The sequence below is a fragment of the Trichosurus vulpecula genome, chromosome 5, assembly GCF_011100635.1.
Source record: "Trichosurus vulpecula isolate mTriVul1 chromosome 5, mTriVul1.pri, whole genome shotgun sequence".
Lineage (NCBI taxonomy): Eukaryota > Metazoa > Chordata > Mammalia > Diprotodontia > Phalangeridae > Trichosurus > Trichosurus vulpecula.
In genome coordinates, this window is record NC_050577.1 from 281,451,289 (window position 1) to 281,477,100 (window position 25,812).

The following is a 25,812-nucleotide window of genomic DNA, read 5'->3' on the forward strand; positions in this document are numbered from 1 at the left end:
ATATGTGTATACATGTGTAGTACACACACACACACACACACACACACACACACACAAAATAAACACTAGGTCATTCAGAGTAGGAGCATACTAGGAGGTGGGAAGATAGAAAAGGCTTCATGTTAAGTGGCACTTGAACAAAGCTTTTAAAGGAAACCAGGGATTCCAGGAAATTGAGATGTGGAGAAAGAGCTTTCCAAACCTGGGGGACTGCCGGTCACGGAAGCAGCAGAGGGAGTGTCATGTGTGAATAACTACAAGCTGGTCAGTATAGCTAGACATGTGCGCCACATGTGTGCCCCTCCACATTGCCCCTCATGTTCCATACATACATATGTATGCCTTTTCATACATGTTCCCTCTGCTGTTGTATGTATTTGTGGGAGAATATGCCAAAATTTAAAGGAGGAAATGTTTTATTTCTGCAGGATATCTTTGCTATTTCATTAAATGCCTTTATTTTAGGCCATGTACTATAGCTATTAAAGTCAATACATTAAAGAGAGTTTATGAGCTATGGTTTTTAATAGGTGTAGACCCATAAAGATCTTTGAACCAAGGGTAAACTTCTCTGGTAACTGGATCTGCTTTGTGTGTTGGGGGAAGTAGGGGGCAGGGAAGAAGTGCCTCAGTTGCTACAGATGAATAAAATAAGTGAAATCAATTTTGATTCTATTTATCCAGAGCACTCTCAGAATATGTATGAGGGTCATGTGTATTCAGCCAAAAGGAAAATACAGCTTAGACAATGACTTTTTTCACTGCCATTTAAAACTCCATACTATGACTAAAATAAAAAAGAAAAATCCCTTGATTGTTAATGAGGCAGAAGTGGCAAAAAGGGAGAGATGTTATTTATTCAGGTTCATATTTTAAGTAGCTAAGATGTATACCTAACTATCTTAATAGAAACTCCAGAGACTGGTAACTATTTTGATTATTTGTTGGAATTTGGGTGATGTGTCTGTCATTTAATAAAACAACATGAATGAATTTTTAAAGTTACTAATTAAGCACTTACACTGCACTAAGCACTGGAGATACAAACAGAATTGTGAGGCATTCCCTACACTCAAGGTGTTCTCACTCTAACTGGGGGAGACAACATATATAGGAGGGTTCAGCAGTAAGACCGAAAGGAGTAGAAGTCCTAATGGTGTAGAGGTGGGGTCCTTAGAGTACATCAGCAGGGCAGAAGATCATCAGGGAAACATGACTAGAAATAGTAGGAATGGTTGAGGGAAGAATTCAAGGAGAGAATTTGCAAATACTTTCCACAACCATTCAGGAAAGCCCAGGCAGCTGAAACAAGTTTGTCAAATCGTTGATGCAGAAAATAGCCTTTAAAAATCCAGAGGGGAAGCACAAAGGGAAAGAGAAGAAACAAATTTATTGAGAGTATTTGCTTTGCTAAGTATGGTTCTAAATGAGACCAGTGGTAATCTTCAAAGTGAAACTACACCTTGGTGGCTGAGGATAGGATCAGTGTTGGAAAGCCAGTTTATGTCTATGGTAGTTGGTCTGGGAATCACTCACTTTACCAAGAACTGAGGACCCTCAAGACAGGGTATGTACTTAAAGCCTAGTAACAAATTATTACTTATATCAAGAAAAAGAAACATTGCTTCTTTGCTAAGTTTTGTAATAAGTTTCATATAAATTTGCGTGAAATATTATGTGGGATTAGAGAAGCCAGGAGTTGAAATGCAGGAGCCAAAAATAGGGTGGGAAATGAGCCAAAAGGAGAAGCAAGAGATGAAATGGGTAATGTTTGCCAAGCATGAGAGGAGAGCCAAACCATAGCTACAGTAGCATAGGAATAAAAAATAGAACTTACATTCATCATTTGGCTTCTTGCTACTGCTGTTGTTTTAAATTTAATTCTCTTCATCTCTCTCCCACCAACAATCTCCTTACTACTTTCATGCTTAGTAGTAGATCACAGATTGGGATAACCAAGAGTTAAGCCTGATCATAAATGCTACTCTCTGTCCACTGTGAGTCAAAAACCAGGTTTCCCCCCTCAAAAAAAACCCCAAACCACTTTTCTCTTTTCCTAGGTGGGTGGCGATGGGGAGAGGGGGCAATGTGAAGGCATTGGGAAGATTGGAGGAATGGGATATAGTGATGGCTCAGCAGGAGCAGGCTTACTGGAAGGAACTGTGGAGAACTGAATTTAGAACATGACTTCACATAGAAGAACTCAGTGTTAAAGCCAGATCCAGAAATTCATAGCAATTTTGCCCAGCTAGTACTCCGCTATATCCACTTCTATTCCTTCTTTCCTTGGACTCTTCCTTTCTTCATTGAGGAATTATAGAAGTGGAGCTTCTATAACTCTGGTGTTATTTAGTGCAATTCTTCCATTTTATAGATGAAGATACCAAAGCCAACTTTTGCAAGGGAGCAGAACCAGAAACTATTCCACAGTTATATTATGATATTATTATCAGATGTAGCAGTGACTTATCTTCCCAGTTTCTATAATCCATGTACCTAGTCCTTATATCCATTTCAATGAGAGGGGTTATTAGATTTGATAGAATAAACATCAAAGCAAGAATCTTTTAAAAAATAAATATTAACATTTTTGTCTTACAACATCTATATTTCCCAATAGAACTCTCTCTCCCTCCAGAAAGTCAGAGAGAAATAAACAAGCATTTATTAAATGCTTTCTATGTGCCAGGCACTTGATCTTTACAACCATAGGAGTTAGCTCCTATTATCCCCGTCTTATACTTGAGGAAACTGAGGAAAATAGAGTTGTGTCTTGCTCAGGGTCACACAGCTAGTAGATATCTGAGGCTAGATTTTAATTCAGGTGTTCCTGACTTTAGGCTCAACCCTCTTTCCACTATACCACCTAGCTGCCTCCAGGTAGTGAAGAAGTAGTTCAGCAAGACTAAATAGCACCTCAAAAAAATTTGAAATTGTATGCCATTTCTGCATTTATACCCCCTACCTCTCCAAAGAAGTGGGAAGATATTTCATTTTTAGAGGGCCAAGCTAGTTAATTACAGTTCCACAGTATTCAATTTTGGTTTGGTTACTGCTTTTCCATACATTATTGTATTGTTATTGTTCAGTTGTGTCTGACTCTGTGACTCCATTTGGAGTTTTCTCGGCAAAGATACTGGAATGGTTGCCCATTTCCTTCTACAGCTCATTTTTATGGATGAAGAACAGAAGCACAGAGAATCAAGCGATTTGCCCAGGGTCACACAGCTAGTAAGTGTCTGAGGCTGAATTTGAACTCAGATCTTTCTTATTCCAGGCCGCTGCTCTATCCACTGCACCATCTCGCTGCTCCTACATTATTGTAGTCGTTGTGTATATTATTTTCCAGATTCTACTTAACTTTGCATCCCTTCATATAAGTTTTTCTGTGCTTCACTATATTCATAATATCTACAATTTCTCAGAGTTCAGTAATATTCTATTACATTCATGCATCACAACTTGTTTAGCCCTCTGCAATCAATAAATATCTACTTTATTTCTAGTTCCTTATTACCATAAAAAGTTCCACTAACTAGTTCAGTGTTGTAGACCCCTCCCCAAATCATTTTGAACCCCTAAGATCTGAGAAAGGCCTAAAACCTGGATTGGCCAATCAGGAGAGGCATTGTGGCCCACTCTGAGCTTAATCTATGATAACGCTTTGCAATTTTTTTGGCATTACAGACATGTCTTGCTCTCTGAGTAAACTCAGAGAATGCCTCCTCCTGTGTCACAAGGCCAGATGGAGCTTACTGAGAGCATTTTGCCTCTGTTTATGGCCATTAAGGACGAGGACCTTAACCTGAGATACTCTCTTGAACAATGGGACTTTTCTTACCTTATGGCATGTTAATAGTAAAGGAACACAGATATCCTAGGCAGTATTTTCAATTGACACTTTCACACTACTCCTATCTTGTTGTATTTACAACCTATTCACTTAAGAAGTTTCTTTCTCATATCATGGTTAACCATATAGAGACTATAATTCTGGCTGACATAGGCATCCTGAGCCAGGAAGGGAGGGAGGAGTGAGAGGGAATTGCTGTGAAGATATAAGGTCTGTGTTGTCTGTCCATTTTTGAGTTCACTGTCTCACAATGAGCTCCCATGCATCTCTATATGCATGTTCTGCAAGCTTTGAGAGAAATAAACACTCATATTCAGACTAATTTTGTTTGTCTTTCTATGAACAAACTTAGTAAAGATTGATAGTGTCTATGGGCTTTTCTTTTTACCATTGATTTCCTTGGAGCATATGAAAAGGAGTAGGACCTCTGGGTCACAGGAAAGGGACTTCTGAGTCACTTTCTTACCAAGTTAGAATCATATTGTAAAGAAAGAGTCTCTCATTGGTATTTCTCTCTAGTCTTTATCTAGATCATAATATAAGTTTCTTTATCAAACAAGTATTCAAAAAACAAGCATATGTAAGGAAAGCTGCCCCCTCCACAACATCTTCAGTTGAATTAGAAATGCAAGACCTAGAATATATTCACAAAGTAATGAGGGGGAGGGGAAAGGGAGGTGTTAAATCAATTGTGGAGATGTGTCCTGATCTTTTTATCATGTGTGAACACCCATATGATTGAGTCGATTGCATTTGGTTAAGGAAGCAAATTGGCCATTCCTCTGGAAACTTTTAAAAGCTAAGTTCTGAGAAGCTCAAATTAGTCAAAGTTTGCCGTAGTTCTGGAGTGAAAGCTTTGGGGGAGGGGAAAAGGGTAGGGAGAATGGTATTTCCTTCTATCTTCTGCATCCCCCCACATCTACCATGTAGCTTTGAAGACGAGCTATTGGTTCATAATCTGCCATGGCACCTTACGATGATTATACCCCAAGGATCCACCCTCTTGTTACTTCTCTTATCTCTCTGATCCCTGTCTTTTGGTGACTTCATCAGTTCTCATGGATTTAATTATCATCCCTATGCTTATGATGTATGTATCATAGACATACATCATAAACTGCATATAGAACATTTTAACTGGATGTCTGTATCTAAAACTAAACATACCCCAAACATAACTCATTTTTCTCTCAAAATCCACTTTTTTCTAATTTTCTAATGTCCACATTTTCTAATTTCTGATGACAATATCATAATCCTCCCAGTCACCCATGTTTGACATACTCAAATTGCTCATTCTCTCACTCTCTCCACACATACAATTAGTTGCCAAATCTGATGTCTTCCATCTGTACATGTTCCCTGCTCTTTACTCACATAGCTATCACCTTAGTCTAAGCCCTCAATATCACTTGTCAGGATAATTGTAATTGCTTTTCATTGGTTTCCTTTTTCAAATCTCTCCTCACTACAATGTGATTTTCCTAAACCATAAATTTGACCACATCATTACTCTAATTCAATAAAGTCTGTTGTCTCCCTACTATCCCAAGGATCAAATGTAAATTCCCATTGGGATATGAATGAACCTTAGTCTCCTCCTGCCATTAACATTTCACTGGAGAAGGACCTTGAGGTCTTTGGATGGCCAGTCGATTCAAACTTTTTCATTGGTCTCCTAACAGTGCCCTTGGAATTGTGTGCTGGCATTAGGAACCAAGGACAAATTATTCATACAGAAGAAAGGCAGCTTCTGCAAGAAGTATGGCAAAAATGCCCTATAAAGGGGGGAAAAGGACTTCCAACAACCTGGACCTGTGAAGTACTTCTTTGCTAGATGTGTTTGAACCTACTTTCCTCTCCACTCTGTGTGTATCAGTGAGAGACTATGTCACTGACTTGTTTACTTTTTGAGGGGTGAGATGTTTCATATTGTTCTTATTATAAATACTTTAGTATTTCTGAAAAGCTTATTAAATCTGACTAATGATAATTATAGGGGGGGGACTTTGGAGCTATAGTATCCAAAAAAAAAAAACAACCCTAACCCCATAGCTGCTCAAATTCCCCTAGATCCATAAAGAAAGCTATAACTAGCCTGGCTGTGGAGGCTTAACCTGCCAGTACCAGTGGAGGCTGGGAAAATATCCCCAAAAGCCTGTTGGACTTCTAAGGCCTCTTCTGAAATAAACATTAGGCCCTTTACATTTGTGAGGACCCAGCAGTTGGATTCTCTATCCAAGATTTAATTTTTTTCCTCTTATTTTAAACCAAAATTATACAGCAGTCTATTTTCCATTAAAAGTAATAAGTTTATTTATAATGACTTTTGCTTATTTAAATGTTTATTTACTGACATCAATTGTATTATTATACTCAAGGATATTTATATTATATTATTATTAATTAATTAATTAATATAATTAATATAATAATAATTATATTATTATTATATTATATATTATACTCAAGGATTATTATACTTAAGGATAGAAAGTATGGATATGCATCCCTAAAATACTAGTGCCTTACAGTGTGCTAAGGGTAATTTATGAATATAAAGTTTTGTCTTTTTAAAACTTCTCATCAGGCCTAGATTGCCTTACTTATTTTAAAATAAACTTATTAGCTATTTTTAGCATTCTTTCCTTTTTAAATTTTGAGTTCCAAATTCCCTCAGTCCTCTCAGTCCTCCCCAACACACTGAGAAGGTAAGCAAATAACATCAAGTATGCATGTGAAATCATGCAAAACATATTTCCATAGTAGGTTATTGAAAAAGTAAATAAATAGAGATAATTATATTTCAGTTTGCACTCGGAGGTCATCACTTCTCTCTCTGAGGGTGAATAGCAATTTTTCATCATGAATCCTTTGGAATTGTCTTGGGTCATTGTGTTGATCAGAGTAGCCAAGTCTTTCACAGTTGATCATTTTTATAACATTGCTATTACTATGTACAATGATCTGGTTTTTTCTCATTTCACTTTGCAACAGTTCATATAGGTTTTGCATGTTGTTGTTTTTTTCTGAAACTATCCCCCTTGTAATCCTCCTTGTCATTTCTTTTTTTTTTTTTTTGCAATAAGTACAAGTTTATTTGTATATTTGTTGGGCAATAGTATCTTGTTTTTACATAATTTTATTCTTTTAGCTGTGTACTTGATTTATTTTGAATATCCTGGAATTGAAAGCCAGGTTCAGGTAATTCAAATGCTTTTATGAGTACTTCATATTGTTTAGACCCAAGGTATGCTGCAAACACAGTCTGCAGCATTATGGGAAAGACCATCTTTCTAAGGATAAGTTGAGAGACTGTGATCCAGTAGGTCCAAATATTTCCTCTCTGTGGTAGTGGAGCCGAGTTGTACCTGGCTGCCAGAGCACCATTTATTGTCATAGCCAAAACAACAGGGTAGAGACCCCCAATCAGGAGATCGACCATTCCGCCACTTATAACAGTACAGGCTTCACATCTTAAATCACCTGAACTCAAAGGTAAACTTACGAAACTTCTGTAAGTTACGTAGGTTGATAAAAATGGGAGAACAGCCATTGGTAAAGCTGATATTATGCGAGCATGTGTCACATTTAAGATGCGTCGGAAAAAACTATTTGCTATTAGGCCACAAAAAGCTGCATTTAGTCCAACATAGGCTGATCCAGTCATAAGTAAATTCCTTTGCCATTCAGCTAAAATGAGGGTTAAGAATTCAAGTGCTGCCCCTTTGCCTTCTTGAAGTCATATGCTATAAGGGTGATTCAATTCTGGAAGTTGTTCCACTCTTCTTGGTATGATTTCATTGATTGTTAATCTTCTTTCCGTATTTTCTTGATTATGTTCCATCTTGAGGCCTGGTGCTCCAATTCGGCAGTGGAGAAATCGTGGAGCAGCCTCTACCACAGCTCACACTCACTGTAACATGGGTAGTTTTCCTCTGGGCACCACCACATTTGCCTCCTTGTCATTTCTTATAGCATAATAGTACACCATCACAATCATATGGCACAATTTGTTCAGCCATTACCTAATTAATGAGCATTCCTCAATTTTCAATTCTTTGCCACCACAAAAAGAGCTGCTATGAACATATGTATATTTGAATATATTTGTGTGTAAGTTCTTTTCTTTTGTTGTTGATCTCTTTGAGGGTACGACCTAGCAGTGGTATAGTTTTATAGCCTTTTGGGCATGGTTTCAAACTGTTCTCCAAAATGGGTGAATCAGTGCACAATTCCACCACAGTTTATTAGTGGAATAAGTATTTTCCCTTATCCTCTCCAGCATTTGTTATTTCTTATAGGTATGAGCTGATGCCTCAGAGTTGTTTTCATTTTCATTTCCCTAATCAATAGTGATTTAGAGTGTTTTTAAAGACAGCTTTGATTTCTTCTTCTACAAACTTCCTATTTATATCATTTGACCATTTATTAATTGGGTCTTTTACTTTTATAAATTTGACTCAGTTCCCTATATATTTGAGAAATGAAGGCTTTCTCAGAGAAATTTGCTCTAAATTTTTTTTGATATTGCTCCATTGTCTGTGGTACCTTTTAGCAAAATGTAGTTTCTCTGATTATCTCTTTTAATTAGGTCATTTTTTGCTTTGGCTTTGTCTGAGATCATGACTGCTACTCCTGCCTTTTCTACCTTTTCTACTTCAGCCGAAGCACAATAGATTCTGCTTCAGCCCTTTATTTTATCTCTGTGTGTGTTTCTGTTTCAAGTGTCTCTTATAAACAACATATTGTTGGATTCTGGTTTCAAATCTATGCTATCTGCTGCAATTTTGTGGGTGACTTCATCCCTTTCACATTCACAGTTATGATACTGCATATTTCCCTACATCTTATTTTTCTTCTGTTTATCCTTCTCCTTATTTTTCTTCTCTCTCCTCAAAAATTTGTTTTGCTTCGGACCACTGCCTCCTTTAATTGACCCTTCCTTTTATCATCTCCCCAGGCCCATATCTCTTATTCTTTCTCCTTCCTATTGCCTAGTGGGTAAGATAGATTTCTACACCCAACTGGGTATGCATATATATTCTTCCCTCTTTGAACCAATTCCAATAATAGTGAAGTTCAAGCATTGCTTGCCATCCATTCCTATTTTCTCATCTACTACAGAAGCTCTTCCTTGTGTACTTCTTTTATGCGAGAAAATTTTCCCCATTTTATCTCTCCCTTTCCATTTCTTCCAGTGCATCTCTCTTTCTCATTGCTTCATTTTAATAATTGACTAACATTCATGCCCTCTATGTAATCTCTTTCTAAGTAATAATAATAAATAATAAATAAAGTTCTTAGAAGGCAAATGTATCGTCTTCCCATAAAGGAATGTAAACGGTTTACCTTTATTTAATCCTCTTTCATGTTTATCTTTTTTATGCTTCTCTTGAAGTATAAAAACCACCCAGTTCATGTGAATCTTCCTAGCAACAAGAATGAGAAATGAGAAGAGAGATCCAGGAGATCTGAGTTCTTGATTAAGTTATACGTTCCATTGTACACTTAAACCACCACTGTGTGCCCTTGAGACTTTAGGGTGAGGGAGCCATACACTTGCATTCCTATGAGTAATAAACTGTTTGACTAGTGATACTTTTAGTATTTCTAATCTTTCTTGGTACGTCCTCACCCACAATCCCTTTTCAACACCTTACTAAATACTAATTGTCTGGATAACTAATCGATATCAATTGATAATCACTTGGAGAAGATGTAGTGGGGAGTCATGAGCTATAATAGTAGAAAAATTATCCCTCATCTCTTCAGGGTTAATCCCTGATGGGAGACATAACCAGAATGGCTCTGAAGATCCAGCCTGTCAATGTGAGTTAGGGTTGGAAGAGTACCTCCAGATCATATGTGACATTTCTGTGGGTACATATCTCCTCTCACTAGACTATAAGCTACTCAAGGGCAAGAAATGTCTTAGTTTTTTATTTATGTTCCTGGCTGATAGCATGATGCCTGGTATGTTAGGTACTTCATAAATGCTTGTTGATTTATTGAATGATGGATTAGTCATTGCTGGACTGTGATTACTGGCTACATATGACAAGAACAATTCCCTCTTAGCAACTTCAGCCTTTACAACTGTTCATCTTTAGCATTCCTCCTGCCTTCTGCAACTTGCCAAGGCTTCATATGCATTCTCAAAAAAACATCAAAACTGAAAATAACCTAGCCATCTGTAAATGGCAGTTCTTCAGGAACTAGTTGAAAAGGGAACCTCCCCCTGGCAGAGCCAGTAGGCATTGCTATGTCTCACCAGGGGAATAATTACTGCCACATCTTCCAATTTATTTTGCATAGCATACACAAGGTACAAATGTTCTAGCTTTATCCCAAGTTTAAAGCTGTTATTCCAATATTTCTTCCTGCCTTCTACCCCCCACGTATAAACACACATACACCATGGTAAAATATTCCCTCCAATCTTTTAAATAATTGCCATGGAGCAACCCACTGTATGTGAGGCCTCTGGGCAAAGTGTTTATGAGAAAAAGGTGACATTTTCTTTCCCTTCACGTCCAGCTGGAGTGAAACCAGCAACCTTCCTATAAACACAAATTGAGAGATTCTTGTCATCTGGAAGGAGACAGGATAAAATTTGGACTTTTTCCCTGAGCCTGGGTGGAAGGAGTTTCCCTCCTTGAAAGAGGAGCCTTGCCAGCTTTCACTGGCATCAGAGAAAGCCTAGAAATGAACGTTACTTACCAAGATCCCTTTGTTTCTCTGTCTGTGTGTCTCCCTTCTAGTCAGACCTTAGATGAGGCTTTCGCTTTCTGCCCTCTCGGTCAGTCAACATATGGGTTAGAGAAGATCTCTGAGTAATGTTGAAAATATTTTCTTGGGTTCATCTATATCTACTAATAGCATTCTTTATATTTTCTCAGTATTGATATGTGTATAAAGGGGATGACAAAGGGAAGGCTAATAGGTGGATCTATACAGAGAGTGGATTCATAAGAAGGAAACCAGTAGAGATGCTTACTGAACTCAGTCCCATAGGAATTGAATACTGTGATATAAAGAGTATTGGAATTGGAATAAAAGAAAATGGGTTTAAAACCTGACTCAATCAATATCTGTATGACTTTGGGCAAGTCACTCAACATCTCTAGGACTCAATTTACTGATCTATAAAAGAATGGGATTAGCCTATATTAATTTTAAGATCCTTTCCAGTTCTAACTTATGATCCTATACATGATGCTTTCACTCTCTAGCAGTTCCCAAATTAAGGCCTACTATGGATAAAAGCAAGAACTCCAAGAAATGAAAGAAAAAGCTCCCAGGATGATAATGTTTTATGAGAACAGAACAGCCTGACTTTGTATAAGGAAAAGGAATCTTTACAGAGATGCAAAACACATTATTTCTTGAGAAAAGCCCTAGAATTCTTCCCATGATCTTAGGTTATAAAAATTGTTAACTTTTACCTTGAGTAGAGGGAGAGTACAAGGAGCTTGTGGTGAGATAACTTTTCTCAGTAATTAAACAATCACCAATTTATTACCAAGAAAGAAAATCAACAACCAAAAGCATAACACTCAGCATGTAGTTACAGTATAGAGACCGCAGATATTTGCTGCTAGATTGCTCAGCAGAGCATATATGCTGTTCCTAAAATATCATTTCTTTGTGAACAGAGATGGTGTCAATTTCTCAGTATCCTCCACAGGCCCACTATAGTACCTTGAACATAATAAGTGCTCAATAAATATTTGTTGAACAGGCAGATTTATAAGACTGGCTAAGACTAAAGGACTATCTGTTCCTTCCCCCATATTTCTAGTCAATCAGCAAGTATTCATTGATTGTTTTATAGTTATTTATTACTATAATAACTTCTAAAAACTAAAAAGAAACCAACCATCTCTATGATACCTTTATTTTACCAATGTTAATGTACAGATGCTTCGCATGGGACACAATTGTCTCCAATTATTTGGAAATAAGCATCTCATAGAGGGAAATGTTGAGATTCATGGTAAGTATGGTTAGTCTAAAATGTATAATAGATGAAGAATTCCAAAGAACAGGAGTAAAAGATGCTATTGAGGAAAGGTATAACTGAAAAAGATTCACTGTTTATGAAGCAGTGGGATGGGATGAGAGATCAACAGGCTTCACTGGCATCGTTGACACATTAAAAACAGACATGCCTGTGGCAAACTTATGAGACCAATAGACAAAAGTCATACAGGAGGGTGTAGTAGGAATCAAGATGGGATCTTAGCATTTAATCAACCAAGTGCCCTTGAAGACTTTGACCTTTGTTTCCTTGATTAAATTAGGAGTCCTTGATGACCTCCTTGCCTCAAGGGAAAGCCTAGTTTACATGGGTTTGAGTGACATGTTTGTGACATCAGAGGCTTTTAGGCCACGTGGGTTTAAGTCGCATTTTTGTGATGATTTTAGGTCACATGGGTGAGTCGCATGGGTGACTTACCTTTGGCCCTGAACAAGATATATAAATGCAGAGGTTGACTTTCTCTTTTAGAGCTCTGAGCCACAGCAGGAGTGGTACATGAGTCTACGCAAGCTGTTGTTATGAGCTCCCTGGCTTTGATGTTGATGCTTCTCTGGTAACTGTATATTGTGATTTTGTCAAACAGAAATCTGTCTATTGATTCATGTTAATTTGCTCTATTTGTATTTGCTCTGAAGCTCAGGGTGCTGGCTTTTCCCCTGAGCTGAGTGAATGATATTTGTATGTTGGATTAAAGTAAGATTGTTAACTCCTTAATGTTGCTTTCCTTAGTAAAGCAGATCAAAATAACCTGGGCTTCCAGCATTCTCGTTGTTGGGCTTATGTTGGTTTTTCACCCCCACAGCAGCTGCTAGCCAAATTGTTGCAACAGAGGGACAGGCATGTGGACATAGGGGATGGATAGATTGTGAATTAATTAATTAGATAAAGCCCAAGTTTTTTGTTTTGTTTCATTTCTTGGCTGAAACAAATATCTGTGGGCCATTCAAAATAGGTATCTTTTTTTCCTTACAAAATTCATCAGTTTAGTAGTATTTGAGGCACTGAAGAGTCTTTAGAGATAGCCTAGTCAAAACCATTCATTTTACAGATGAAAAAACTAAACTGAGGAGTGCCTGTGGTTGCACAGCAGTTCTCCAAGTGCAGAACTGAGACTAGAATATAGGTTTCTTGACTTCTAGTGGGGGATTTATAACACACTACTTAATTATGTGACTAGAACTTTTTTTGTTTTGGGTTGGGGTTTTTTGGTGGTAGTGGTTTAAAGTTTTCACCACCCCTTCCTAGACTATTACAGTCTCCTTCTCTTTGGCCTCCTTGTCCCTAGTCTCTCCTTTCTGCAAAGCAACTTTCAATCCTTCATCGCCTTTTGCCTAGATTTACACTTGAAAATTTTCTACGCGCACATATACTCTTTTATCCAATGACACTGACCTCTTTTGTTCTTCATCAAAGAATACAGTGCAGCTCCCAACTTGAGGCATTTTCACTGGCTGTCCTGTCCCCTATGCATGGAATGCTCTCCCTCCTCATCTCCACATTTTGGCTTCCCAGGCTTCTATCAAATCCCAACTAAAATTTCATCTTCTACAGGAAGCCTTTCCTGATCTTTCTAAATTTATGACTTTACCTCAATTGATTGTTCGCAAATTATCTTGTACATAGCTTGTTTGTATATAGTTATTTGCATGTTGTTTCCTCCATTAGATTATGAACTCCTCAACACCAGGCACTGTCTTTTACCTTTCTTCATATCCCCAGTGCTTAACACAGTGCCTGGCACATAGTCAGCACTTAGTAAATGTTTATCGACTGGCTGACTATTGCAATATTTTACTATTTAGTCTCCTTTCTCCTGCTCCCTCTCCTCTCCAAAACAATGGTGATGATGAGCAGAAGTGGCCCCAAAAGCATCATAGCCACAGCACCGATGATGACACTTATGGCATGGTCTATAAATCATGTAATTCACAGCCTAAGAAGTCATAAACCTCTTTAATTCAACCTGTGTAGCAATTAAGATGCTAGCAAGGTCCTCTCTACACTGCCACACACTCAGTATTCCCTGGCTCACTTACAAAAACTTTCCTCTCCCCTCAGTATTCCCTCACTCACTCATCGAAACTTTCCCCTCCCTGAGAGCTATATCAGGTGAATAGTACAAAATCTTTGCCTGCTTATAAGACTTTGGGATGGGGCTGCTCTTTTATTCCAAAATGATTTAAAAATAATTCTTCTTCCTCCCCATCCAGAGACTCAGAATTATCACCAAGTCAGTGAAGGGATCTTCTTCTAAGTAAATACCCATCCACCACAGTTATATAGCAAGTTTTAGCTTTTAGAAAGCAAGACAACTTCTCCATAACTTGACTAGTGTGTAAATTAATTCAATGCAAAGTTATCCGTGGAAGTTATATGGGATTCCAGGCCATCTTGGGGAGGGAGGAGGGGAGAAAAGCTGGAACTCAAAATTATGTAGAACCGAATACTGTAAACTAAAAATAAAAAAAAATTAAAAAAAAATAAAAAGGAACATCTCCATTACATCAAGTGGATCCACCATGGAGAATGGACAGAGGGATGAATGGCAAAAAGGAGAGAAGGTCTGCGTGGGTTGAGATTGGTACCAATGGAGGGAATAACCACATTGATTTAGCTACAAATTCTGTGGCTACTCACACAGGCTCCTGATATTCTGCAGTTTACCCCACCATTAGTTTAGTATTTAACTGCCTAGGAAAGCTTCATGTTATTTGCCTTTGAAGAGGCTGTCCTCTAAAATGGAAACATTCTCCTTCACCTCTGCCTCTTAGAAGACTGTAGATCTTTGGATTCCATTCAATAAACATTTATTTATTAACAACTATATTCAAGACACAGAACTAAACTATATTCAAGGTACAGTACAAATTGCTGAGAAACAAAGGAAAAAACCAATCTCTGTATGGAAGGCTTTTCCATTCCCCTAAGGGGATCAACTCAGGTGATAACCTACTCAAAGTCTTCCCTCGTCCCATTTGTTCTGAGTTAGAGAAATCATTCTCCATTTACTCTTACATCTGCAAGTGACATTCACCCAAGAGAATGGAAGCTCCTTGAAGACAAGAGCTATTTGGATTTTTATCCTTTTTGACCCTACTGCAGGGCCTAGCCCACTCTAGTCAAGTCGTGGAGAAGAATTTTGACCAATGGAATGAATCATGAGAAAGAAGAAACAGAACCAAAAAAAACAAACAAACAAAAAAAAAAAACCCCAAAACCAAAAACAAAAGAGAATCAGAAAAGGCGAGCATGTAGTGTGCCTCAGTCTGTATTCAAACTTCGCAGTTCTTTCTCTGAATGAAGATAGCATTCTCCATCGTGAGTCCCCTGGAGTTGTCCTTGCCCCTTTAGGTTGCTGAGAGAAGCGCAGTATGTCAGGGTTGGTCCTCACGGAATCCATAACAGGTAATTTAAAAAATGTTATTTGCATTTACTATGTACTTCTTCCAGACCTTGTATACAAATGTTAAATAAAGCCTTTGAGGTTGCCTTCTAAAAAGAAAAAAGAAAGTAAGACATCTCCTAAGAATACCACCCTTTGGTCCCCACGCCCTTTCTGGGAAAGAGTTTTCCTAGTCTCACTTGTGGACAGGACTGGCTATCTCATTGCAAGCAGATGTCACAGCTCCAAAAAAAGGAATATTCTCAGGCAATTATCTCTTTGCCCTTTTAAGTAAGATTCGGTAGAGGTTTGGGCTAAATATGCATCCAAATTGATATAGGGCTGGCAGGGATCTAAGGTGGACAAAGTGAGTTGTTGAGAACTCCCATTGGAAGACCTAAAGTTTCTGAGGAAGGGAAATGCTGAAATCATATATTGGAAGTGCCTACAAAAGCTTGAGTAGCTCTACAAACCTGATCTAAGTGTTAAGATGAAGTTTTCTAAGTCTTGACATTACCACTCATCACAAAGGGAAATTGCCACCTATATTTGGAATGTCAGTGGATAACCAATGGGACTGGAAAGAAAAAGAGTGTTATCCTATGAAATACCTAATGAAGACATTAGCAGAATGACCTCCATGGCCAAAGGATTACAGACTAGTCTGATCTAAGGGTATCCCTAAAGAATCCTACAGCAGCAAAAAAGCCACCAACTTGTACGAAGTTGATAGACCAGGCCTGCAAAAGTAATTAAGCAATGCAAAGAAAACACACCAAATAACCCATCTTGTGAAAACTTAACTCCAACCAATTCAGAAACATCTTCTTCGTGTGGGACACAGGATTAAACCTAGTGATCTACATAGAAGATGCATATTCAACAACAGGAATTCACAGAAAATGTGGTGAGAGGTGGAATTATAGGGAAAGCCATTTTTCTTGGAAAAACAAAGGGATAAGGGAATGGAATTAAGACAGCTTGATATACAAACACTGGCATCCAGAAACAACTGAATATGTAGAATTATTATCTGTTAAAATTGTGGGTTAAGTGGTCAAATGCTGGTTATGCCTGTGAAGAGAATTGCAACTTTGGTCCTATAGAAGTGCTTTTGGGTGCTTCAGAGAAAACAAGTTAATTTAGCTTCAACCGTCTGCTAAGGTTTCTGGGAGCACATGGTATTTTTCCTTTAGGGGAAGACTTTTTTTTTAAATCTGGGAAAGCACAACACACAAATAGCATCTGGTTTTTAGAGAACGTTCCTCTCTTTGCCCCAAACACTCCAACTCAGTCAATGGAATCCAAGTGACTCATCTACAAGGTCAGAGAGTTGAGTGCCTCAAATGAAAGAGAAATGCCAGATTCTTTTGGCTCACTCAACATACCCACTAAACCCTCCAATCTCTTCTGGGGCTGTGTTGCATGCAGACCTGCATGTGGTTTTGCCAAGACCACCAGGGTCTCAAGAAGGAATCCAGAACTTCTAGCCAATAATAGGTAGAACAGCTCTGAAAAGGGTAAGTGGGACCCTGGAGTGGTTTTAAGACTTATTTATTTTATTTAAAACAGTTTCTTGTTAAGAGCAGAGGCTAGAGAGAACTTTTTTTTTCCATGAAAAGGTGTGACTGAGAACTTGCCTTTTGGGGAGACATGTCTCTCCATCTTTACCACTGGCAACCACATTTGAGGTAACAGTGAAAAGTTGTAGAGCATGATTTTCTCAGGTCACAAAAAGAAACCCAGCAGTGTTTGCATAATCCAACTTCACTGAAGCAAGTAACCCAAAATGAGTAAAGGAATGAAAAGCAAGTTATACTGCTGCCTATCGAATATGTAAACAAGGGTCAGACACTACATATGTCAGCTTGACCTGCAGCCTATAATTGAACTGTCAGAATAAGAATTGTGGCTTCCCTGTTATTTGGCCACTCCCTCCATATATTGTACAATACTTGGAAAGATAACACAAGTTTTGCTTGAACTACTAGTCATAATTTTTAATGGCAAAACTCAAATTGTCACAGTGAAGGTATTGATCAGAGTGATTGTCGCTGCTGAATTTAATGTATTATTACTACCCGACCAGGAAGTAGTTTGGTTTAAAGCAGTAGTTATTTAGCTAGGATCCATAGAAATCCCAAAGTATCTATGCATAAATTCCAAGTGGTCTCTTTACTTGGATGAGAAAAATTATATCTTTATTTCCACTGACCTCTGAAAGAATTTTAGCATTTCCTTCAATTATGAATGTAGGCAGTAGACCTTATTCTGAGGAGTCCATAAGCTTCCTGTGAAAGGGGTCTCTGCCAAAGAAGGAAGAAAGGAAAGAAGGAAGGAAGAAAGGAAGGAAGGAAGGAAGAAAAAATCAAGAATTCCTGGTATAAAAGGATTATTGAGAACAGAGACATACCAGTTACCATAATTATATGCAATACAATGTGAATTTTTAAATTTTTTGTTTAATGTAACCAGTTGCCAATGCCCCCAGTTAACTTTGAGCCCTCAGTCTTATCTGCTTTTCATTCTGTCTTTTTTAATTATTATTTTTAAGATATGTAATTCAGCACTGGAGCATTCTAGACTAATCATTGAATAGAGATAAAGTCAAACATCAGGTAAGATCACATGAAATAATTGTATATGTGTTGTATTCCCTCTGAGCTCATTATACCATCTACATACTTTTGTATGTTGGGTCCCAGAAAGTTAATGTTTTCTTCCCTCGATAGGGAAGGCCCTACAGGGTTAGCATATTGTAATACTATATGGTGGCTCATGAGTGTTCCCCCTTGATATTGATTAGCCAGTAGACAACAGTTAGCTTTTTACAAATAATTATTTACTAAAAATGTGAAAGGACAGAAGTTACAGCAACATTTCCCAAAACTAGGAGTGCACTCTCCTATATAAGCATCCTCATCTCTGATGAGGCTGGGTTCAGATGTTTGGTACTCCTGCACAAAAACAAGATCTCCCAGGAGAGAATGCTCAAACCTGAAGCACAAGGGTACTGAGAAACAAATGTGGAACTCAGGAATACCTCTAGTTTCTTGGCCAGCCTTAGGATTTCTTTTCTTTCAAGGAGTCTCCACTAAGTTCACCTCTGGATGTGATAAAATTAATGGACGAGTTATGTCCCTTGCTCAGCCAAGCAATCTTTTTGTAAGATTCAGTGTCTCAACTTATGGGTTGCTCTATTGGTAGGCTTAATCAAAGACTCTAATCTCTGTGCTGGATCCAACAAGGGATTCAGCTACTGATTAAATTAATCTTCTGACTTTTTGAAGCTAACAAGGCTATAATCTAGTCCATTCCATCTTTGAGTACTCATTCACCTAATATCATGAAGGTAGCACAAAAGAAATAGGCCTCATTCCCTGTAGGTGTAGTGGGGAGATAAGGCAGTCATAACTGATGCCCCTTTATCACTTTGGGATGGCTCACAGAAGTTCTTCATCACTGAAAAGCCTCTAGAGAAGAAAAAAATACAAAAAAGTTGAAGGTGAGATATAACATTACTTTTTCATCTGAACTCAGTTCTGGCTCCATCATCAATCCTAATGACTCTGAAGCCAAATAGAAAACTCATCACCATGTAGCACTTGCCCCACCCTGCCCAGTTATGCATGGCCAGAAGTAGACTCACCAAACCTCCTAGGCTATCATTGACCAGCCCCTCCCCCACCCGCCCGCCCACCCCACCCCCCCTTATACTCATTCCCTTCTTAAAAATTTATGTCCTCAGCAAAATGGCTGAGGTTTATTTTGAATATGTTATCCATATCCTCAAACTAGAAAAGATCTCAGAGACACAAAGGAGGCATATGCATAGTTCCAATGCCATAAAGGAAAGAGTCTCAATATAGTCTTACACAGTCCCACAGAAATCACAATTGCCTCCCAAATACATGGGTATGCAAATTCAACAGCCAAAGAATATTTTTAAAAATTTTTCAGAAGTTGCTGTTTGCTTAGTACTTAATGAGAACTTTTAGTGATTGAAATGGCCTATCCCAACCCAAAAACTACAAAGAAAAGAAAAGGAAGTCAAGCTTCCAGTCTTAGAAGGAAACTATAGTACTTTCTAGAATACCTGGGGGCAACTATAAATTAGCCCTTCACATTCCCTTGAGATATCGAACTACCTTGCTGAAAACTCTTACATGATTCCCTCAGAGCTAGCCTAGAGTCATCCAAATGGGAACAGACAAAATCTCTAGGTGTAACTTTCTATACAGAGAACAGTGAAATTTTTTCCAGGGATTCCTGTACCATGAGCAATCCCTTTGAAGGTCCCGCTAAATTTCTTTTGACTCCATATGCCAAACAGCACTTGAAAATGTATACCTGTCATAGCAAAGATAATCCAAATTTACCCAACAATAGGGCAAGCAGGAAAAAGGAAAGAAAAAAGGATGAATTAAGTTCCAAACATATTCAGGGCTACCAAAAAGGAATTAAGCAATTGGAATCAATTACTCAAGGTCTAGCTATACATTTTAAGTGTATCAGAGAGCTAGGCGATAAAATGCTGTTTGAGATCAACTTAGGACAAAGAGTAGGTGATGTAGAGGAATGGGAAGGAAGATCCAAGAAAGGATTTGTCAGCTTTAAGAGAGTGGATGTTGGGTGAACTAGGTGGTGTAGTGGATAGAGCAGGAGAACCTGAGTTCAAATGCCACCTCAGATACTTACTAGCTGTGTGACCCTGGGCAAATAATTTAATTTTGATTGCTGAGAGAGAGAGAGAGAGAGAGAGAGAGAGAGAGAGAGAGAGAGAGAGAGAGAGAGAGAGAAGACGTCCCAGATTGAGGTGAGGGGTAAGGGGAGGTGCCATTTCACCTGGGGGAAGAGAGTAATTTCTGGGTCTCACCTGGAGGAAGGAGAGGTTGGCATCAGCAGGCAGGTAAGTGAGTTCCAAGTTGCCCTGTACAACCTGGCATCCTTGGTACAGGTGTCTCAGTGTGTCAAGGTGATTCTCAATAAGACCTGTAGTCCCCAATGATCTCACAATAAGGCAAGAAGCCTAGATATGTTTTTAAGCAAAAATGGGGGGGAAATTAGCATTTATGAGCTAAACACCAGTATTTTAAGGAAGCAAAATCCAAATTTCCTCTCTTTAATGCTACATGTGTTGTAGCACTGTCATGGTAACCTTGTTTCACATGTAAAGTATTTTGCAAGCCTTAAAGTGCTATATAACTGTTGGTACTTTTAAACAAGATAGAGATATAAACTTCTTAGGTTTGTAAACATAAAAAGAGATAATAAAAATTGTGATGTTCCACAGGACATTTTTAAAGCATATAAAGCATGTACTGTGTGAGCATAGTTGCTGTGGTACCTGGGAGCATCATATAGTGTAGGCAGATGTGGGTAGGCATATGAATGGGAGATGACCAGCAGACCATTTGTCAAACAACTAAATCATAATAACACTGCTTGTGGTATTAAGCATCACATAATTGTAAAAACACTAGACTTGTGTATCAGTAAGGCTTGGAGTAAGAGGAGTCCAAACCACTAGACTTGGATTTGAATCTTTGCTTCAACTTTTGGTAGTTGTATGACTATAGGTGATACACTCAAACCCAAGGGGCTTGTTTCTTCTTGTATAAAATAGGATGGGCAAGTGAATGATACTTATAAAACCCACCTCACATAGGTGGGTCCACCATAACAATCCACCTTTTCTTGCATAAATCCAGGCCTCCTCATCACTTCTAAGCTATCACTTTGCCATTCCTTCTGCTTTTGGCCCATCATCCTCATCTCCTGAAAGCCTCATCTCCTCATCTAAATGGAAACTTGGACTCTGCCCCTGGGTCACTTAACTGATAGACAAGCTTTCATCTTAACTTTTTTTTGGAGGGGGGACGGCAAGGCAATTGGGATTAAGTGACTTGCCCAAGGTCACACAGCTAGTAAGTGTGTCAAGTGTCTGAGGCCAGATTTAAACTTAGGTCCTACTGATTCCAGGGCTGGTGCTCTATTCACTGTGCCACCTAGCTGCCCCACTTTCATCTTATCTTAAAGGGAGCTAAAACCTTCATGCTAGACTTCTCTGAGGTCTCTGCCACAGTGCCATGGGTAACCTGCCTTGCTCAATTCTCTCTCCTTTCCATACCCTTTTATGTGTTATCTTTTTCCAAAAGAAAGTTTTCTACTAAGACAGAGACTGTCTTAATTGTTTATATTTGTATTGCCAGTGCTTAGCACAATATCCAGCACACAGTAATTGCTTTAGAAAAGCTTTCTCTAACCATAAAGCACCATGTAAATGTGAGTTATCACTGCCCACCAGAATAATTGCTGATTCCTCATATTTACCAAACATTTATCTAGTTATAATTTTAGAATATGCCTGGACTTGATCTGCTGCTACCTCCTTGTGTTTAACAAGGGCTGCTGACTTGTCTTACAATTCTGTATTACTCGCAGTCTTGAAACTTCAGACTTTGATATATTAGGTCTACATATTACTAAGTTAATAAGAATTTTGAATATCTATTGGTTGGTTAATGACTGAATAAATTGTGGTACTTGAATGTAATAGAATATTATTGTACCATAATGTTTCCACAATCCAGCTACCAGCTGTTGTGGGGGTGAAAGACCAACACAACCCCGACAACAAGCATGCCAGCACACTGCAAAAGCACAGGTTCTTTTGAACTGCTTCACTAATGAAAGCAATGTTAAGGGGTTGACATGCTTACTTTAATTCAGCATACAAATATCATTCACTTAGTTCAGGGGAAAAAACCAGCACCCTGAACTTCAGAGCAAAATATAAACAAAGTACGAACATCTACAGACAGACCATGTCTGATTCAAATCCCAATACATAGTTACCAGAGTTTAACAAAGTCCCAACATCCAGGTTCATGAGCTGAGGGCTTCTTAGCTACAGCTGCGCAGAGTCTCCACATGCCACCAAGAGTGAGAGCTCTAAACAAATTACAAACATCGACAGACAGACCAAATACAATTCATAGTTACCAACATCTAGATTCAGCCCAGGAGCTCAGAACAAGGGCTGGCCCAGAGTCACACATGCCACCACTGCTGTGGGTAAGAGCTCCAAAGAAGAGAAAGCCAACCCCTGGTTTTATATTTTTTTCAGGGTCAAGGGTGAATCACACATGCGACTCACCCATGTGACCTAAAATCGTCACAAACAGGCAACTTAAACCCATGTGGTCTAAGGGCCTCTGATGTCCCAAACCTATCACTCAAACTCATGTGTAAACTAGGCCCTCCCTTAGTTAGCCCCACCTGGGGCCCCACCTTGGTTACCAATTCACACCCACATAGGTTTAGCACCTAATTGGGGTTTGGGCCTGGGGCTTAGCACCTAGTAAGACTCAAAGACACTTAATTAATTATTTTAAAACAGTAAGAAAGTCCCAACTCAATTGATATTACACATAACAAACAATAATTATGAAGAATACCAAAAATCATGGGGAAACTTAAATGAACTGAAGAGCAATAAAGTGAGCAGAATCAGGAAAACAATATTCATGATGTCTACAACAACTAAAATGAAAAACACAAACTAAATGACACAAGGACAGTATGGCATAGAGTTCTGGACCTCAGTTTGAATCTAGCCTCAGACCCTTACTAAGCTGTGTATGACCTTAATCAAATCACTTAACTTCTCTGGACTTTAGTTTCCTTGTCTTTAAAATGAAGGGATTGGATTCAGTGACCTTAAAATTTCCTTCCAGATCTAAATCTATGATCTATAAGATCCTAGGATCTTATGAATGCTATGTAGTTATAATGACTAAGAAGACTGATCCTGGGGAAAAGGTTAGAAAAATACCTCTCTCCCTCATTTGTGTGGGTAGGCAATATTGCATAGACTCAGACTATTCTCATATGGTGATTGGCTTCCTGAGTTGCTTTCTTCCCCCATATTATTTACATCTAACTTAGTAAGAATTTTATTCAGAAATGAAGGTGATTAAAAGTAAGTGGAGCTTTGATGGCAAATTAGAGGCAGCAACCCACCTGAACTTTCTCAACATTCTCCACCAACCAACTTTAAAATAACACCTCAAATTAAATTTTGGAGCAACGGAGGCAACAAAAGGTCAGTGTGAGACATTTTTCTGTATTGTGGAAACTTAGGTCAACGAGATAGGCTTGTGATGCCAGGGTGGAGGTCTATCAGCACACACATACAGCAACTTCAGTAGCAACTTTTGGAACTCTCATCCTGGAGACAATAAGGGGAGTCAAACAACTGGTCAGAAAGAGATCACAAGGGGTCCTTTTCTGGCACTGGGCATAGCCATTACTGATCAGCAACTCTATTGCCTACATGCAGTTTTGGGTCATAGTTCCAGGGCAGAGAGGAATGCTTGTGGTCAGTCATAAGGGAGCAGGGACCCTTGTCACATTCCAAGGCAGAGAAGAGCTCTAGCAAGGCAGCTGAAGGAGAAAAGGGGACCTGGTCACATTTCCAGGGCCAAGAGGAATGCTAGTACTTTGTGGCTGCAGGGGAACCAGCACCCTTCATGGGTAAAGACTAGAGTGCAGACCAGGAGAGCAGTACCCATGCATCTACCTAGATCCCACCATTGTAGAAGCACCAATAACTTACAGACACCCAAAACAAGCTCTGATAAAAGTAGCACAAAAAAATCCCAAACCTTAGGACAGTGCCTCCCCAACCCCAGGTGAGCAGTGCCCAACTCTAACATAAAGTTCAATGTCAAGAAATGGGTTAGAAAAAAAATGAGCAAACAACAAAACTGATCTTGACCATAAAGAGTAACTATGGTATGGGGGAAGACCAAGACACAAACTCAGAATAAGATAATAACACTCCCCCCCCAAAAAAAAACCTCAAACAAAGCCTCAAAGAAAAATGCTAATTGGATGCAAGCATAGGAAGAATTCCTCAAAGATTTAAAGAAAGACTTAAGACTGGGAGAGGAAGAATAGGGAGAAGAAATGAAAGTGATGCAAGAAAATTATGAAAAGATAATTAATAGCTTGGTAAAATAGGCACACACAAAAACCTGAAGAAAAGAATACCTTAAAAAAAACAGAATTGGGTAGGAGGCAGAGCCAAGAAGGTAGAACAAAGGCTCACCTGAGCTCCTCCAAATTCCCCTCCAAATGACTTTAACACCTCAGATCTGGAGTGGTAAAACCCACAAAAGGTCAGCGAAAAACAATTTTCTAACCCAGGACAATTTAGGATTCAACATGATAGGTGTGTCTCAGTAGGACAGTGATTGAACCTATAACCCAGCACAACCATGCAGAGCAGGGCATAGCATGTTGCTAGAAGCAGGAATAGGAGGCAGTTCATCAGAGGTGGCAGCCTTTTGCAGAACTCTCAACCCACAGATGGTAAGGGGGTTAAATAAGTGGTCAGAATGAGATTATAGGGCACTCTTTGCTGGTACTGGTGCAGGATTCTGTCACATTGTCCATACTCAGTTTCAGGTCACAGTTCAAGTGCTAAGAGGAACACTAACTGACTAGCACTTACAGCTACAGGGGTTCAGGGACCCTAGTCACAGTTATAGAGTGGAGAAGAGTCCTTGAGGTTGCTTGTAGACCAGAGCACAGGCCAGGATGGTAGTGACCACATCTCTCCTTAGATCATACCACCTAGGAAGAACTAAAAACCCACAGTCTTCCAGAACTAGCTTTTAAAATACAAGAAAGTCCTGAAGCTTGGGGTGGTACCCTGGGAGCAGATCCAACTTTAACACAAAGTTAAAAGTCAAGAAATAGGTTAAAAATGAGCAAACAATAAAAAAGAACCTGAACATATAAAGTTATTATGGTAACAAGGAAGGTAAAGACACAAATGCAAAAAGAGACAATGAAATCAAAACAACTACATGCAAAGCTTCAAAGAAGAATATTAATTGGTCACAAGTCCAAAAATAATTTCTGGAAAAGCTGAAAACAGATTTTAAAAATCAAATAAGAGAAGTAGAGAAAAAAATTGGGAAGAGAAGTGAGAGTGATGCAAAAGAAATCATGAAAAGAGAATCAACAGCTTGAAAAAGGAGACACCAAAAAAAATTCTGAAGAAAATAATTCCTCAAAAAAATAGGTTTGTCCAAACTGAAAAAGAGGTTTGAAAGATCATTAAAGAAAAGAACTCCTTAAAAAGCAGAATTGGACAAATAGAAAAGGAGACACAAAAACTCACTGAAGAAAATAATTCATTAAAAATTAGAAATAGGCAAATGGAAGCCACTGACTCCATGAGATATCAAGAAACAATAAAAACAAGGAGAAAAAAAAATAGAAGAAAATGTGAAATATCTCATTGGGAAAACGACTGACCTGGGAAATACAATGCAAAGAGATAATCAAGTGTTATTGGACTACCTGAAAGCCATGATCAAAAATTAGAGCCTAGATCATATTTCAAGAAATTATCAAAGAAAACTGCCCTGATAACCTAAAAGGAGAGGGTAAAATAGAAATTGAAAGATCCCACCAATAACCTCCTGAAAGAGATCCCAAAATGAAAATTCCCAGGAA

The 25,812-nt window shown here is 38.5% G+C and overlaps 1 protein-coding gene across 2 annotated transcripts; it reads right to left on the minus strand.

Annotated features, from left to right (window-relative positions):
- Positions 1-6,979: 6,979 nt before the first annotated feature.
- On the minus strand, positions 6,980-7,709 carry LOC118852331 (transmembrane protein 126A-like). Of its 2 annotated transcripts, none has more exons than XM_036762048.1 (2): positions 7,618-7,709; positions 6,980-7,539 (listed from the first exon to the last, which is right to left on the minus strand). In XM_036762048.1, the coding sequence occupies exons 1-2, from the start codon at positions 7,698-7,700 to the stop codon at positions 6,996-6,998; spliced, it is 627 nt and encodes a 208-aa protein (XP_036617943.1). In that variant the 5' UTR covers positions 7,701-7,709; the 3' UTR covers positions 6,980-6,995. The 2 variants fall into 2 exon arrangements, with proteins under 2 accessions (XP_036617943.1, XP_036617944.1); XM_036762049.1 differs by having other exon boundaries at positions 6,980-7,535; positions 7,614-7,709.
- Positions 7,710-25,812: the final 18,103 nt, after the last annotated feature.